The sequence below is a fragment of the Bos javanicus genome, chromosome X (genome assembly GCF_032452875.1).
Source record: "Bos javanicus breed banteng chromosome X, ARS-OSU_banteng_1.0, whole genome shotgun sequence".
NCBI lineage: Eukaryota > Metazoa > Chordata > Mammalia > Artiodactyla > Bovidae > Bos > Bos javanicus.
The window spans coordinates 70,592,691-70,606,959 of NC_083897.1; the positions used below are offsets into that span (position 1 = coordinate 70,592,691).

A 14,269-nucleotide genomic window follows, 5' to 3' on the forward strand; every position below is an offset into this window, starting at 1 on the left:
TTTCCAATGAGTCAACTCTTCTCATGAGGAGGCCAAAGTACTGGAGTTTCAGCTTCAGCATCTTTCCCTCCAAAGAAATTCCAGAGCTGATCTCCTTGCATCCAAGGGACTCTCAAGAGTCTTCTCCAACACCACAGTTTAAAAGCATCAATTCTTCAGCACTCAGCTTTCTTCACAGTCCAACTCTCACACCCATGCATGACCACTGGAAAAACCATAGCCTTGACTACACAGACCTTTGTTGGCAAAGTAATGTCTTTGCTTTTCAATATGCTATCTAGGTTGGTCATAACTTTTCTTCCAAGGAGTAAGTGTCTTTTAATTTCATGGCTGCAATCACCATCTGCAGTGATTTTGGAGCCCCAAAAATAAAGTCTGACACTGTTTCCACTGTTTCCCCATCTGTTTCCCATGAAGTGATGGGGCCAGATGCCATGATCTTCGTTTTCTGAATGTTGAGCTGTAAGCCAACTTTTTTACTGTCCAGTTTCACTTTCATCAAGAGGCTTTTTAGTTCCTCTTCACTTTCTGCCATAAGGTTGGTGTCATCTGCATATCTGAAGTTATTGATATTTCTCCCAGCAATATTGTTTCTATCTTATGCTTCTTCCAGCCCAGGGTTTCTCCTGATGTATTCTGCATAGAAGTTAAATAAGCAGGGTGACAATATACAGGCTTGACGTAGTCCTTTTCCTTTTTGGAACCAGTCTGTTGTTCCATGTCCAGTTCTGTTGCTTCCTGACCTCCATATAGGTTTCTCAAGAGGCAGGTCAGGTGCTCTGGTATTCCCATCTCTTTCAGAATTTTCCACAGTTTATTGTGATCCACACAGTCAAAGGCTTTGGCATAGTCAATAAAGCAGAAATATGTTTTTCTGGAACTCTCTTGCCTTTTCAGTGATCCAGCGGATGTTTGCAATTTGATCTCTGGTTCCTCTGCCTTTTCTAAAACCAGCTTGAACATCTGGAAGTTCATGGTTCACGTATTGCTGAAGCCTGGCTTGGAAAATTTTGAGCATTACTTAAAAATGCTCTGATAGAGTATTGTAAAATACAGGCTTTTCTCCATTCTTTCCATTAACTGGTCTCACAAGAGCTTTCTTAATGGTAATTGTAGGCCATCCATGAATACATTTAATTCATAGTTTTGTTTCTTTTGGTATTTTCTAGTTTCTGAAAATCTTCAGATATATATTTGTGCAATATTGTTATAGATTTTGGACTCAGCAAGGAATCAGTAGATCAAGAGAAGAAGGCCTACTCATTTTGTGGTACAGTGGAGTATATGGCTCCTGAAGTAGTAAATAGGAGAGGTCATTCCCAGAGTGCTGATTGGTGGTCATATGGTGTACTTATGGTAAGTAGTGTTTTTAAAATTATGTCAATATAAATTAAATATTCTTTAGAATTTTAATCTTAGTATTGGAATGTGTTTTTTGAGAATAGGGTTTTAAAAGTTCATGATTGTTTTTAAAGAATTTGTGATTGGCTAGCTGTCATATTATAAGAACTAACGTTTTGGTGTTGTGATTTCTTTTAAAGTTGCTTGATTAAAAGGCAACGGCAGCATTCTTTTATAAGTTATCCAAATTTAAAAATTAGAAAAACCTGTTAGATTTTAGATTTCAGAATACTGTGTTTAGTAGTACATAATATTTTAATTAGATATCACAGAATGTAGCACCTTACTGTTTACTATCTTATTGTCACATTATTTCAAGCATGTCTGTAGAAAGATTATAAACCTCTTAAGGAAAGCAATTCTGTCTTCTACTTGTTCTACTTTTCCACAATATCTAGCATATTGAGCATATAGACTGACTAATTTGGTATAAGATTAATCATAGAGTTTGTAGTGTTAAGTAGGGCGATAAATGAATAGCTATTGAATCGGATACAGTTTGCTTTAGAAACTTGATAATCCATTTTTACTTATTTATCACTGTACGATTTATCGTATAGTGAATTACTATACAATTTATCAGTATATTAAGTGGCTATTATAAGCCTGACATTTGGTAAGGGCGATGGATTGGAAACAGTCTGGAAGTACAGTATTTGACATTTTCCTTGGCCTAAAAAGACATGCCATCTGGTTGGGGAAACAAATGTAATAGCTAAGTAAATTGTCTGGAAGTACCTTAGGAGTTCAAACAACAATTCATTCAAGTTGATATAGGGAAAGCAGAGGAGACAGAACTTAAATTAAGCCCTGAAGGATGAATAAAATTCAGATAACTGTGTCTCAAGGATAATATTGTGATAATATTAGGAAAGATCTGGAGAACCAGTTTAACTAGAGTAGTAGTAGAGAATGAGGGTGAAGGTGGAGGAAATGAAGCTGTAAGCCTATAAGCATTTGTATGCTATTTTCTGAATGGTAAACTTTTGTAAAGTCTTAAACAGGATGGTAGTTAGAGAAAAATTGTATTTTAATACTAGCCTTGGTAGCATTATGTATATGGATTGCAAATGGAGGAAACTAAAAGTAGGAAGACCAAGAAGTTCTCCTTGTAAGACAGTTGTAAGATTACAAAATAAAAAAGGAAATCTTCAAGACATTTCAAAGGAAGAAATGACTGACCTTAGTAGCAGATTAAATGTCACAGATAAAGCAGAGGGAAAGGGTTAAAGACAAAGATACCTTTAAAACTTCAGGGGATTGAAAGAAAGATAGTTCAGTAGAAAAGATGGTTGGGAAGGATAGCTGATTTTGAAAGTGGGGAAATAACTTATTTTTAACATGTTGTATAGGTTACTGTGGGTTTGTATTTAACCCCTTGATAGTAATGAATTAGGAGAGGGCAGTGGAGGGAGCATCAGAATTATCTGAAGACCTTAAAAAAAAAAAAACAAAGAAGAAAGAAACAAAAACAACAAACAAATACTCTGCCAGCCAGTATATAATTTTTTTGAGGGGAAGGTGCGATTCCAATATACTGTCCTTCTCTTTTTCTTTTTGTTCTTTCCATTCCCACCTCTTAATTCTCCAGTTCCTGGGATAGAACCATTACTTTAGGTTTGGAGACAGGGCATTGGAACTTGAGAGAGATGATTCCCATATGCCATATTTCCCTTCTTCATTCCCTTTCTATGACTCCTACCCCTATCACTTCAGTCTTCATTTGAGAAACATTACTGTAGATTTGGAAGGGAAAGCTGGGGATTGAAGAAGATTGAAACGGGAACCAATTTGTGAGTCATCAGTCATCAAGAGAGAGTTGAATGGATAAGCTAACTAAGGTTCTAAGTTCTGTATTAACAGAGGACTGAGGCCAAACCCATTATTGAATCTCAGCTTAAAATTTAAATATTAGGGATATAAAAACTTTTCTCTTTAATGAGCTTCATTTTCAGACCTTTCTTTTTCCAATATAATTACTTTTTAAAATACCATTCTTCTATGTTCTAGTTATCTGCATTGCCGTTAACTCTCTTTAGGGAAAATATTTTCATTATGCCATGTACAAATTGAAATGGCTCAGTGCATATTTTTACGTTTCTTTCATTGTTAAATGTTTTCTTTAAAAGGTTATCTTTGTTTTAAAAGAGAATGCCTCATGTTTGGGGCTTCCCAGATGGCTCAGTGGTAAAGAATCCACTTGCTAATGCAGGAGCTGCAGGAGACAAGGGTTTGATCCCTGGGTCAGGAAGATCCCCTGGAGGGGAAATGGCAACCCACACCTGTATTCTTGCCTACAGAATCCTATGGACAGAGAAGCGTGGCAGGTTCCAGTCCCTGGGCTTGCAAAGAGTTGAACACGACTGAGCATGCACACCTTGTGTCTGTTTCCACATTGCTTTGGTTTGGGAAATTTAGCCAAATTAGGACTGAAATAATGGTTGGTTTCATTTGCTATGTGTCATCTCTCATTTAGGCTATGTATTGTGGGGTACCAGAGGTGTATTTCCTTAAGTGACCTGGTTTTCTGGTCCTTTTTGATTGCTATCATATAGATCCTGCATGATTTGATGATCACGTTTTATAAATATCAATTTTTTTCCTAAAGAATTTCATTGTGTATTCCAAGTTGTGCTAAACTTGTGTTATTTTGTGTTTGTGTTTTAGTTTGAAATGCTTACTGGTACTCTGCCATTTCAAGGTAAAGACAGAAATGAGACCATGAATATGATATTAAAGTAAGTGGAAACATTTTTTTTTTCCTTTGGGGAAGAATTCCTTGCTTTCAGTTTTGACAAGCTTGTTATCATTTTCATTTGACACAAAAGAACATTTTCACACTGTCTCATTCCCTTTCACCTTATTTGCCATTGTGAAAGCATTCATTAATTTTTTTTTGGAATTTTTCAGTTTAGAAGTATGACTAGATTTAAATGAAATTTTCTGAAATTTTCTTTTCCAGAGCAAAACTTGGAATGCCTCAGTTTCTTAGTGCTGAAGCACAAAGTCTTCTAAGGATGCTATTCAAAAGGAATCCAGCAAATAGATTGGGTATTGTTTATTTTCTTAGTTTTTATAACAGAATCCTGGGAGGTATAATTATATTGGGAAAATAATTATAACTTTATGTTTTCTGGCTTAACTTCATTTACTGCTGCTATATATTTATACCTAGACTTTTACATTTTATGTATGCAAAGATTCCAGTAATCTGTTATATCTGTGATTAAAAACTGAAGTAGTCTAGTTATGCAAGACTTATATTTAATATATATCATATCATTATGTGTATCATATGAGTGTCTCTTTTGAAGTAATTCACAGAATTCTCCCTTGTATAGAAAAATCCTTTTATATATTTGAAGATAATTATTTTGTTCCTTCTATTATTCATGAAGATAAATATTATGTTTCCATAACTGCTCATTATTTGGACACTTTCTTGTAGTCTTTCTCTGTATCCAAATGTGATTATATTATCCTGTTTATGTCCATGTGTTGAAATTTCAAAGTCACTTTATTCATTGCATTTTTAATTTGATATATAAATAGGAGGTCATAAGTTGAATTATGAAGAAAATAAAACTACTTAAATTATTTTTATATTTTTTAACTACTTAAAGTTTAACATTATGTTAAATATGATTTTTATTTGATTCAGAAGACATTTCAGTATTTCATGATACCCTATGTGCTTCAGCATTAACACCAGCTATTTTTATCATATTAAATTCAAAGGAGCAATTAAGAAAACATCAGATAAGAAATCATAAACTTTTCACTGCAAGAAATCTATAAAATATGTGTATTCCTGTTTTACAGATAACAATCTGGAGGCCAAGTAACCAGATTTTTAAAAATCAAACTGGTAAAAGAATTCTTTCCATTTTTGTAGGTTCAGAAGGAGTTGATGAAATCAAAAGACATCTTTTTTTTGCAAATATTGACTGGAATGTAAGTAGAGTAGAAAGTGTGGTACTGAATACCTTTAAGAAGAGCAAAAACTCAAGAGTAAATGGTAATATGTGGACTTTGCTGATAAACTTAATTCATTTGTTTCATATTTAGTGTGAGATTTTTATTTACAAGCATAGCATATCATGCAGTTACCTTCAACCAGCAGATGCGTGGATGATATATAGTACATTTTTGTTTCTCATTTGTCTTACCTGTTAAGTATGGTTAATATTCTCTTCTATTCTAGGTTGAAGAATATGGGTGGGAAGAAGAAAAAGGAGAAAGGGGATGAATGAAAGGGCAGATTCTTAAAGAAAAAATGAACTGTTAAGAATCTAAGATGTTATTTAATTTCAAATGATCCTTTGTCATGTATTAGAACAATTTAAATTTGCTAAGAAGTAAAAATCTTTGTATAGTTATTTCACTAAATTTTGAGAGGGCATGAAAACAAAAACATAGTGAAATTCTGCAAAGTCATTTATTGAATTTTTTAAGTTGCAACTCCCAGACTAGTGAGCTTTTCACTTTTTCTTATTGTTGCTTACAACACAACTTTATGTATTTTATGTACTATTAATCATCATAGGTAAGCATTTTTGATTATTTACTTCTGACATTGATAGTGAAAATTATCCCCAAAGAAAACATGTCTCTTTTGATTTCTAAGGCAGAGGCAGAGAACCACTATTCACTGACCAAATTATCATTTCATCTGGCTTGTAGAACAAGTTTCAGTAGCCCAATATTTTGATTTATTTTAATAGTTATAAAACTGCAATATAACATAAGCTGTTAGCATTAATAACCTGAAAAGCCTTGTAATGAACATGGGAATTGCATTGCATTTGTCTTATCTGTGTGCATTCCTCTTTCAGTATTCTTCCATTTCCCTGTCATTTTTTTCTAATGCTTCTCTACTCTTACTTTTTCCTTAACTAGAAAAAGCTAGAAATTAATTTCCATTATTTTTATATCTAAAGTTTGTTTATTGCTCTTAAATAACAAAGGAGTAGAATGTGTATGTATTTGAATAAATAAAAATTACTTTTCTATAAAGTGAAAGTAGGTTTATTGAGAAACGTTCCATAGGCAGAATGCAGTCTGTCTTAGAAGGCAAGAGCAACCTGTTTTTGTTTTTTTTTTTAAGGTTCTACATATGAGTGAGATCTACAATATTTGTTTTACTCTGTCTGACTCATTTCTTCTTAATTCATTCTTCTGTTGATGGACACAGGTTATTTCCATGTCTTGGGTATTGTGAATAATACTTCAATAAACATGGTGGTGCAGATGTCTTTTGAGATAGTGACATTATCTTTTGCAAAACAGATATTATTATTTATTTTTTGTATCTTTTTAAATTAATTTTTACTCAAGTATAGTTGTTTTACAATGTTGTGTTTCTGTTGTACAGCAAAGTGAATCAGCTATGCATCCCCTCTCTTTTGGATTTCCTTTCCGTATAGGTCACCACAGAGCATTGAGTAGAGTTCCCTGTGCTTTAGAGAAGGTCCTCATTAGTTATCTATTTATACATAATAGTGTATACCTGTCAATATCAATCTCCCAGTTCATTATACCTTTCCTCTTACCCCCTTGGTATCCATATGTTTGTTCTCTGTGTCTGTGTCTCTATTTCTGCTTTGCAGATAAGTTCACCTATACCATTTTTCTAGATGCCACATATAAGAGATACTAAAGGATATTTGTCTTTCTCTTTCTGACTTAACTTCACTGTGTATGAAAGTCTCTAGGTCTATCCACATCTCTGCAAATGACACAATTTCATTCTGTTTTATGACTGAGTAATATTACACTGGGCTTTATGTACCATATATTCTTTATCCATTCATCTGTTGATGGACATTTAGATTGCTTCTGTGTCCTGGTTATTGTAAATAGTACTGTGGTGAACATTGGGGTACATGTATATTTTTTAATTATGTTTTTTTCTGCATATATACCCAGTAGTGAGATTTCTGGAGAAGGCAATGGCAACCCACTCCGGTACTCTTGCTTGGAAAATCCCTGGATGGAGGAGCCTGGTAGGCTACAGTTCATGGGGTTGTGAAGAGTCAGGCATGACTGAGCGACTTCACTTTCATTTTCACTTCCATGCGTTGGAGAAGGAAATGGAAACCCACTCCAGTGTTCTTGCCTGGAGAATCCCAGGGAGGGTGGAGCCTGATGGGCTGCCATCTATGGGGTTGCACAGAGTCAGACATGACTGACGTGACTTAGCAGCAGCAGCAGTGAGATTTCTGGGTCATATGGCAGTTCTATTTTTAGTTTTTCAAGGTACCTCCATTCTGTTATCCATAGTGGCTCTATGAGTTTATATTCCCACCAACAGTGTAGGAGGGTTCCCTTTTCTCCATATCCCTCCAGCATATATTGTTTGTAGATTTTTTTGATAAAGGCCATGTTGGCCATTCTCACTGGTGTAAGGTGGTAGTTCATTGTATTTTTAATTTTCATTTCTCTAATAGTGATTTTGATCATCTTTTCATGTGCCTCATTGGCCATGTGTATGCCTTCTTTTAAGAAATGTCTACTTAGATCTTCCACTCATTTTTTAATTGGATTTTTTTATATTGATATGCATGAAGTACTTGTATATTTTAGAGATTAATTCCTTGTCAGTTGTTTCACTTGCAAATATTTACTCGCATTCGTAGGGTTGTCTTTTCATCTTGTTTATGATTTCCTTTGCTGTGTAGAAACTTTTAAGTTTATTTATTTTAATTTAAATTTATTTATTTTAATTGGAGGCTACTTTACAATATTGTATTGGTTTTGACATACATCAACATGAATCCGCCACAGGTGTACATGTGTTCCCCATCCTGAACCCCCCTTGCACCACCCTCCCTGTCCCATCCCTCTGGGTCATCCCAGTGCACCAGCCCCAAGCATCCTGTATCCTGCATCGAACCTTCAGGTTCGATTCATTTCTTATACGATATTATACATGGTTCAATGCCATTCTCCCAAATCATCCCACCCTCTCCCTCTCCCACAGAGTCCAAAAGACTGTTCTATACATCTGTGTCTCTTTTGCTATCGTGCATACAGGGCTATCGTTACCATCTTTCTAAATTCCATATATATGTGTTAGTATACTGTATTGGTGTTTTTCTTGCTGGCTTACTTCACTCTATATAATAGGCTCCAGTTTCATCCACCTCATTAGAACTGATTCAAATGTATTCTTTTTAATGGCTGAGTAATACTCCATTGTGTATATGTACCACAGCTTTCTTATCCATTCATCTGCTGATGGACATCTAGGTTGCTTCCATGTCCTGGCTATTATAAACAGTGCTGCGATGAACATTGGGGTACACGTGTCTCTTTCAATTCTGGTTTCCTCTGTGTGTATGCCCAGCAGTGGGGTTGCTGGGTCATAAGGCAGTTCTATTTCCAGTTTTTTAAGGAGCTTCCTGATGTTCAAGCTGGTTTTAGGAAAGGCAGAGGAACCAGAGATCAAATAGCCAACATCCACTGGATCATAGAAAAAGCAAGAGAGTTCCAGAAAAACATCTGTTTCTGCTTTATTGACTATGCCAAAGCCTTTGACTGTGTGGATCACAATAAACTGTGGAAAATTCTTCAAGAGATGGGAATACCAGACCACATGACCTGCCTCTTGAGAAATCTTTATGAAGGTCAGGAAGCAACAGTTAGAACTGGACATGGAACAACAGACTGGTTCCAAATAGGAAAAGGAGTAGGTCAAGGTTGTATATTGTCACCCTGCTTATTTAACTTATATGCAGAGTACATCATGAGAAACCCTGGACTGGAAGAAACACAAGCTGGAATCATGATTGCCGGAAGAAATGCCAATAACCTCAGATATGCAAATGACACCACCCTTATGGCAGAAAGTGAAGAGGAACTAAAAAGCCTCTTGATGAAAGTGAAAGTGGAGAGTGAAAAGTTGTTCAGAAAACAAAGATCATGGCCTCCGGTCCCATCACTTCATGGGAAATAGATGGGGAAACAGTGGAAACAGTGTCAGATTTTATTTTTGGGGCTCCAAAATCACTGCAGATGGTGACTGCAGCCATGAAATTAAAAGATGCTTACTCTGTGCAAGGAAAGTTATGTCCAACCTAGATAGCATATTCAAAAGCACAGACATTACTTTTCCAACAAAGGTCCATCTAGTCAAGGCTATGGTTTTTCCTGTGGTCATGTATGGATGTGAGAGTTGGACTGTGAAGAAGGCTGAGCACCGAAGAATTGATGCTTTTGAACTGTGGTGTTGGAGAAGACTGTTCAAAGTCCCCTGAACTGCAAGGAGATCCAACCAGTCCATTCTTGAGGAGATCAGCCCTGGGATTTCTTTGGAAGGAATGATGCTAAAGCTGAAACTCCAAGTACTTTGGCCACCTCATGTGAAGAGTTGACTTATTGGAAAAGACTCTGATGCTGGGAGGGATTGGGGGCAGGAGGAGAAGGGACGACAGAGGATGAGATGGCTGGATGGCATCACTGACTCGATGGACATGAGTCTGAGTGAACTCCAGGAGTTGGTGATGGACAGGGAGTCCTGGCGTGCTGCGATTCATGGGGTTGCAAAAGTCGGACACAACTGAGTGACTGAACTGAACTGAAGGAATCTCCATACTGTTCTCCATAGTGGCTGAACTAGTTTGCATTCTCACCAACAGTGTAAGAGGGTTCCCTTTTCTCTACACCCTCTCCAGCATGTATTACTTGTAGACTTCTGGATAGTAGCCATTCTGACTGGCATGAAATGGTACCTCAGTGTGGTTTTGATGTGCATTTCTCTGCTAATGAGTGATGTTGAGCATCTTTTCATATGTTTGTTAGCCATCTGTATGTCTTCTTTTGAGAAATCTCTGTTCAGTTCTTTGGCCCATTTTTTATTGGGTCGTTTATGTTTCTGGAATTGAGCTGCAGGAGTTGCTTGTATATTTTTGAGATTAATTCGTTGTCAGTTGCTTCATTTGCTAATTATTCTCTCCCATTCTGAAGGCTGCCTTTTCACCTTGCTTATAGTTTTCTTTGTTGTGCAGAAGCTTTTAATTTTAATTAGGTCCCATTTGTTTATTTTTGCTTTTATTTCCAATATTCTGGAAGGTGGGTCATAGAGGATCCTTCTGTGATTTATGTCAGAGAGTGTTTTGCCTATATTCTCCTCTAGGAGTTTTATAATTTATGGTCTTACGTTTAGATCTTTAATCTATTTTGAGTTTAATTTTGCGTATGGTGTTAGAAAGTATTCTAGTCTCATTCTTTTACGAGTGGTTTAATTAGGTCCCATTTGTTCATTTTTTTTTTTTTCATTACTCTAGGAGGTGGGAAAATTTTGCTGCAGTTTATGTCAAAGAGTGGTTTTCCTACATTTTCCTCTAACAGTTTTATAGTATCCAGCCTTACATTTTGATCTTTAATACATTTTGAGTTTTTTTTTTTTTTTCTGTTTAAATAATTTTATATATTTTTGGCTGTGCTAGGTCTTCATTGCTGCATGGGCTTTTCTCTAGTTGTGGGGAGTAGGGACCACTCTCTAGTTGTGGTGCTTGGGCTTCTCATTGCAGTGATTTCTCTTTTTGTGGAGCATGGCCTCTAGGTACATGGGCTTCAGCCGTTGTGCCTCCCGAGCTCTAGAGCACAGGCTCAGTAGTTGTGGCCCAGGGATTTTGTAGCTCTAGACCATGTGGGATCTTCCCAGAGCAGGGTTCTAACCTATGTCTCCTGCATTGGCAGGCCAATTCTTTACCACTGAGCCATGAAGGAACCCCAAGTTTTTTTGTGTGTGTGGTGTTAGGCAGTGTTCTAATTTCATTTGTTTACATGTAACTGTCCAGTTATCCTCACACCACGATTTTTGCTGATGTTGTTTTTTGTTAGATTGTAATTTTAGATTTGAAAATTGGGAGGGGAGTTTGGGGGAGAATGGATACATGTATATATATGGCTGAGTCCCTTTGCAGTCCGCCTGAAACTGTCACAAGGGTGATAATCAGCTGTGCACCAGTGAAAAATAAAAACTTTAAATAAAATGTAACAGGGAGAATCCTATCTTCACACCACTTATTGGAGAGACTGCCTTTTCTCCTTTGCCTTCTTTGTTACAAATTAGGTGACCATAGGTTCAGTTCAGTCACTCATTCGTGTCCAGCTCTTTGCGACCCCATGAATCGCAGCACGCCAGGCCTCCCTGTCCATCACCAACTCCCGGAGTTCACTCAAACTCATGTCCATCAAGTCGGTGATGCCATCCAGCCATCTCATCCTCTGTCGTCCCTTCTCCTCCTGCCCCCAATCCCTCCCAGCATCAGAGTCTTTTGCAGTGAGTCAGCTCTTCGCATGAGGTGGCCAAAGTACTGGAGTTTCAGCTTTAGCATCATTCCCTCCAAAGAACACCTAGGGCTGATCTCCTTTAGAATGGACTGGTTGGATTTCCTTGCAGTCAAAGGGACTCTCAAGAGTCTTCTCCAACACCACAGTTCAAAAGCATCAATTCATCAGCTCTCAGCTTGCTTCACAGTCCAACTGTCACATCCATACATGACCACAGGAAAAACCATAGCCTTAACTAGACAGACCTTTGTTGGCAAAGTAATGTCTGTGCTTTTGAATATGCTATCTAGGTTGGACATAACTTTCCTTCCACGGAGTAAGCGTTTTTTAATTTCATGGCTGCAGTCACCATCTGCAGTGATTTTGGAGCCCCCCAAAATAAAATCTGACACTGTTTCCACTGTTTCCCCATCTATTTCCCATGAAGTGATGGGACCAGATGCCATGATCTTCGTTTTCTGAATGTTGAGCTTTAAGCCAACTTTTTCACTCTCGTCTTTTACTTTAATCAAGAGGCTTTTTGGTTTCTCTTCACTTTCTACCATAAGGGTGTTGTCATCTGCATACCTGAGGTTATTGATATTTCTTCTGGCAATCTTGATTCCAGCTTGTGCTTCCTCCAGCCCAGCTTTTCTCATGATGTACTCTAGGTGCATGCGTTTATTTCTGTTCTTTCTATCCTATTCCTTTCGTGTATATTTCCAGTTTTGTGCCATTATCATACTGTCTTGAACTGTAGCTTCATAGTTTAGTTTCATGTCAGGAAGCCTGATTCTTCCAACTACAGTTTTCTTTCTCAAGATTGCTTTGGCTATTTGGAGTCATTTTGTTTCCATCAATCAGTTTCGTCACTCATTCATGTCCAACTATTTCTGACCCCATGGACTGTAGCACGCCAGGCTTCCCTGTCCATCACCAACTCCTGAAGCTTGCTGAAATTCATGTCTATCAAGTCAGTGATGCCATCTAACATGTCATCCTTTATTGTCCACTTCTTAGCCTACCTTCAATCTTCCCCAGCGTCAGGGTCTTCTCCAGTGAGTCAGTTCTTTGTATCAGGTGGCCAAAGTGTTGGAGTTTCAGCTTCAGCATCAGTCCTTCCAATGAATATTCAGGACAGATTTCCTTTAGGATGTACTGTTTTGATCTCCTTTCAGTCCAAGGAACTCTCAAGAGACTTCTTCAACACATTTCAAAAGAATCAGTTCTTTGGCGCTCAACTTTATCATCCAACTCTCAAATCCATATATGACTACTGGAAAAACCATAGCTTTGACTAGGTGGACCTTTGTCTGCAAAGTAATATCCCTGCCTTTTTTTTTTTTTTTTTTCTTTTTTTCACTGATGGAGAAATGTTTTATTTATTTTTTTTTTGAAATTTTTTTTGAAATTTTATTTTATTTTTAAACTTTACATAATTGTATTCATTTTGCCAAATATCAAAATGAATCCGCCACAGGTATACATGTGTTCCCCATCCTGAACCCTCCTCCCTCCTCCCTCCCTATACCATCCCTCTGGGTCGTCCCAGTGCACTAGCCCCAAGCATCCAGTATCGTGCATCGAACCTGGACTGGCATCTCGTTTCATACATGATATTTTACATGTTTCAATGCTATTCTCCCAAATATTCCCACCCTCTCCCTCTCCCATAGAGTCCATAAGACTGTTCTATACATTAGTGTCTCTTTTGCTGTCTCGTACACAGGGTTATTGTTACCATCTTTCTAAATTCCATATATATGCATTATTATACTGTATTCGTGTTTTTCCTTCTGACTTACTTCACTCTGTATAATAGGCTCCAGTTTCATCCACCTCATTAGAACTGATTCAAATGTTTTCTTTTTAATGGCTGAGTAATACTCCCTACTTTTTATGCTGTCTAGGTTAGTCATATCTTTTCTTCCAGGGAGCAAGTGTCTTTTTATTTCATGGGCACAGCCACAATCTGCAGTGATTTTGGAGCCCCCAAAATATAAAGTCTGTCACTGTTTCAACTTTTTCACTGTCCTCTTTCACTTTCATCAAAAGGCTCTTGAGGTCTACTTTGGTTTCTGTCATAAGGGTGGTGTCATCTGTGTATCTGAGGTTATTGATACTTCTCCTAGCAATCTTGATTCCAGTGTGTGCCTCATCCAGCCCAGCATTTCGCATGATATATTCGTCATATAAGTTAAATAATCAGAGCGATAATATAGAACCTTGATGATTTGGATGTATTCCTTTCCTGATTTGTTTTCCATGTCCAGTTCTAACTATTCTTCCGTGTCCATTTCTAACTGTTGCTTTCTAACCTGCATACAGGTTTCTCAGGAGGTAGGTCAGGTTGTCTGGTATTCCCATCTCTTTCAGAATTTTCCACAGTTTGTTGTGATCCACACAGTCAAAGGCTTTGGTATAGTCAATAAAGCAGAAGTAGATGTTTTTCTGTAACTTTCTTGCTTTTTTAATGATCCAACTGATGTTGGCAATTTGATCTCTGGCTCCTCTGCCTTTTCTACATCCAGCTTGAACATCTGGAAATTCGCAGTTCACGTACTGTTGAAGCCTGGTTTGGAGCATTTTG

At 37.2% G+C, this 14,269-nt stretch overlaps 1 protein-coding gene and 1 pseudogene across 21 annotated transcripts in view; one reads left to right on the forward strand and one right to left on the reverse strand.

Annotated features, from left to right (window-relative positions):
- The window catches only part of LOC133243105 (endogenous retrovirus group PABLB member 1 Env polyprotein-like), a 486,815-nt pseudogene that overhangs the window by 265,179 nt on the left and 207,367 nt on the right, over positions 1–14,269 (reverse strand).
- The window catches only part of RPS6KA6 (ribosomal protein S6 kinase A6), a 192,628-nt gene that overhangs the window by 98,168 nt on the left and 80,191 nt on the right, over positions 1–14,269 (forward strand). For all 21 annotated transcript variants that reach the window (XR_009734976.1, XR_009734977.1, XM_061409582.1 and 18 more), the window contains 4 exons: positions 1,214–1,356; positions 4,069–4,139; positions 4,364–4,452; positions 5,297–5,355. Coding sequence is in view for 19 of the 21 variants with exons in the window: in XM_061409582.1 (XP_061265566.1) it covers positions 1,214–1,356; positions 4,069–4,139; positions 4,364–4,452; positions 5,297–5,355 (362 nt within the window). In the remaining 2 variants the exon portion in view is untranslated. The remainder of the gene's footprint in view (positions 1–1,213; positions 1,357–4,068; positions 4,140–4,363; positions 4,453–5,296; positions 5,356–14,269) is intronic.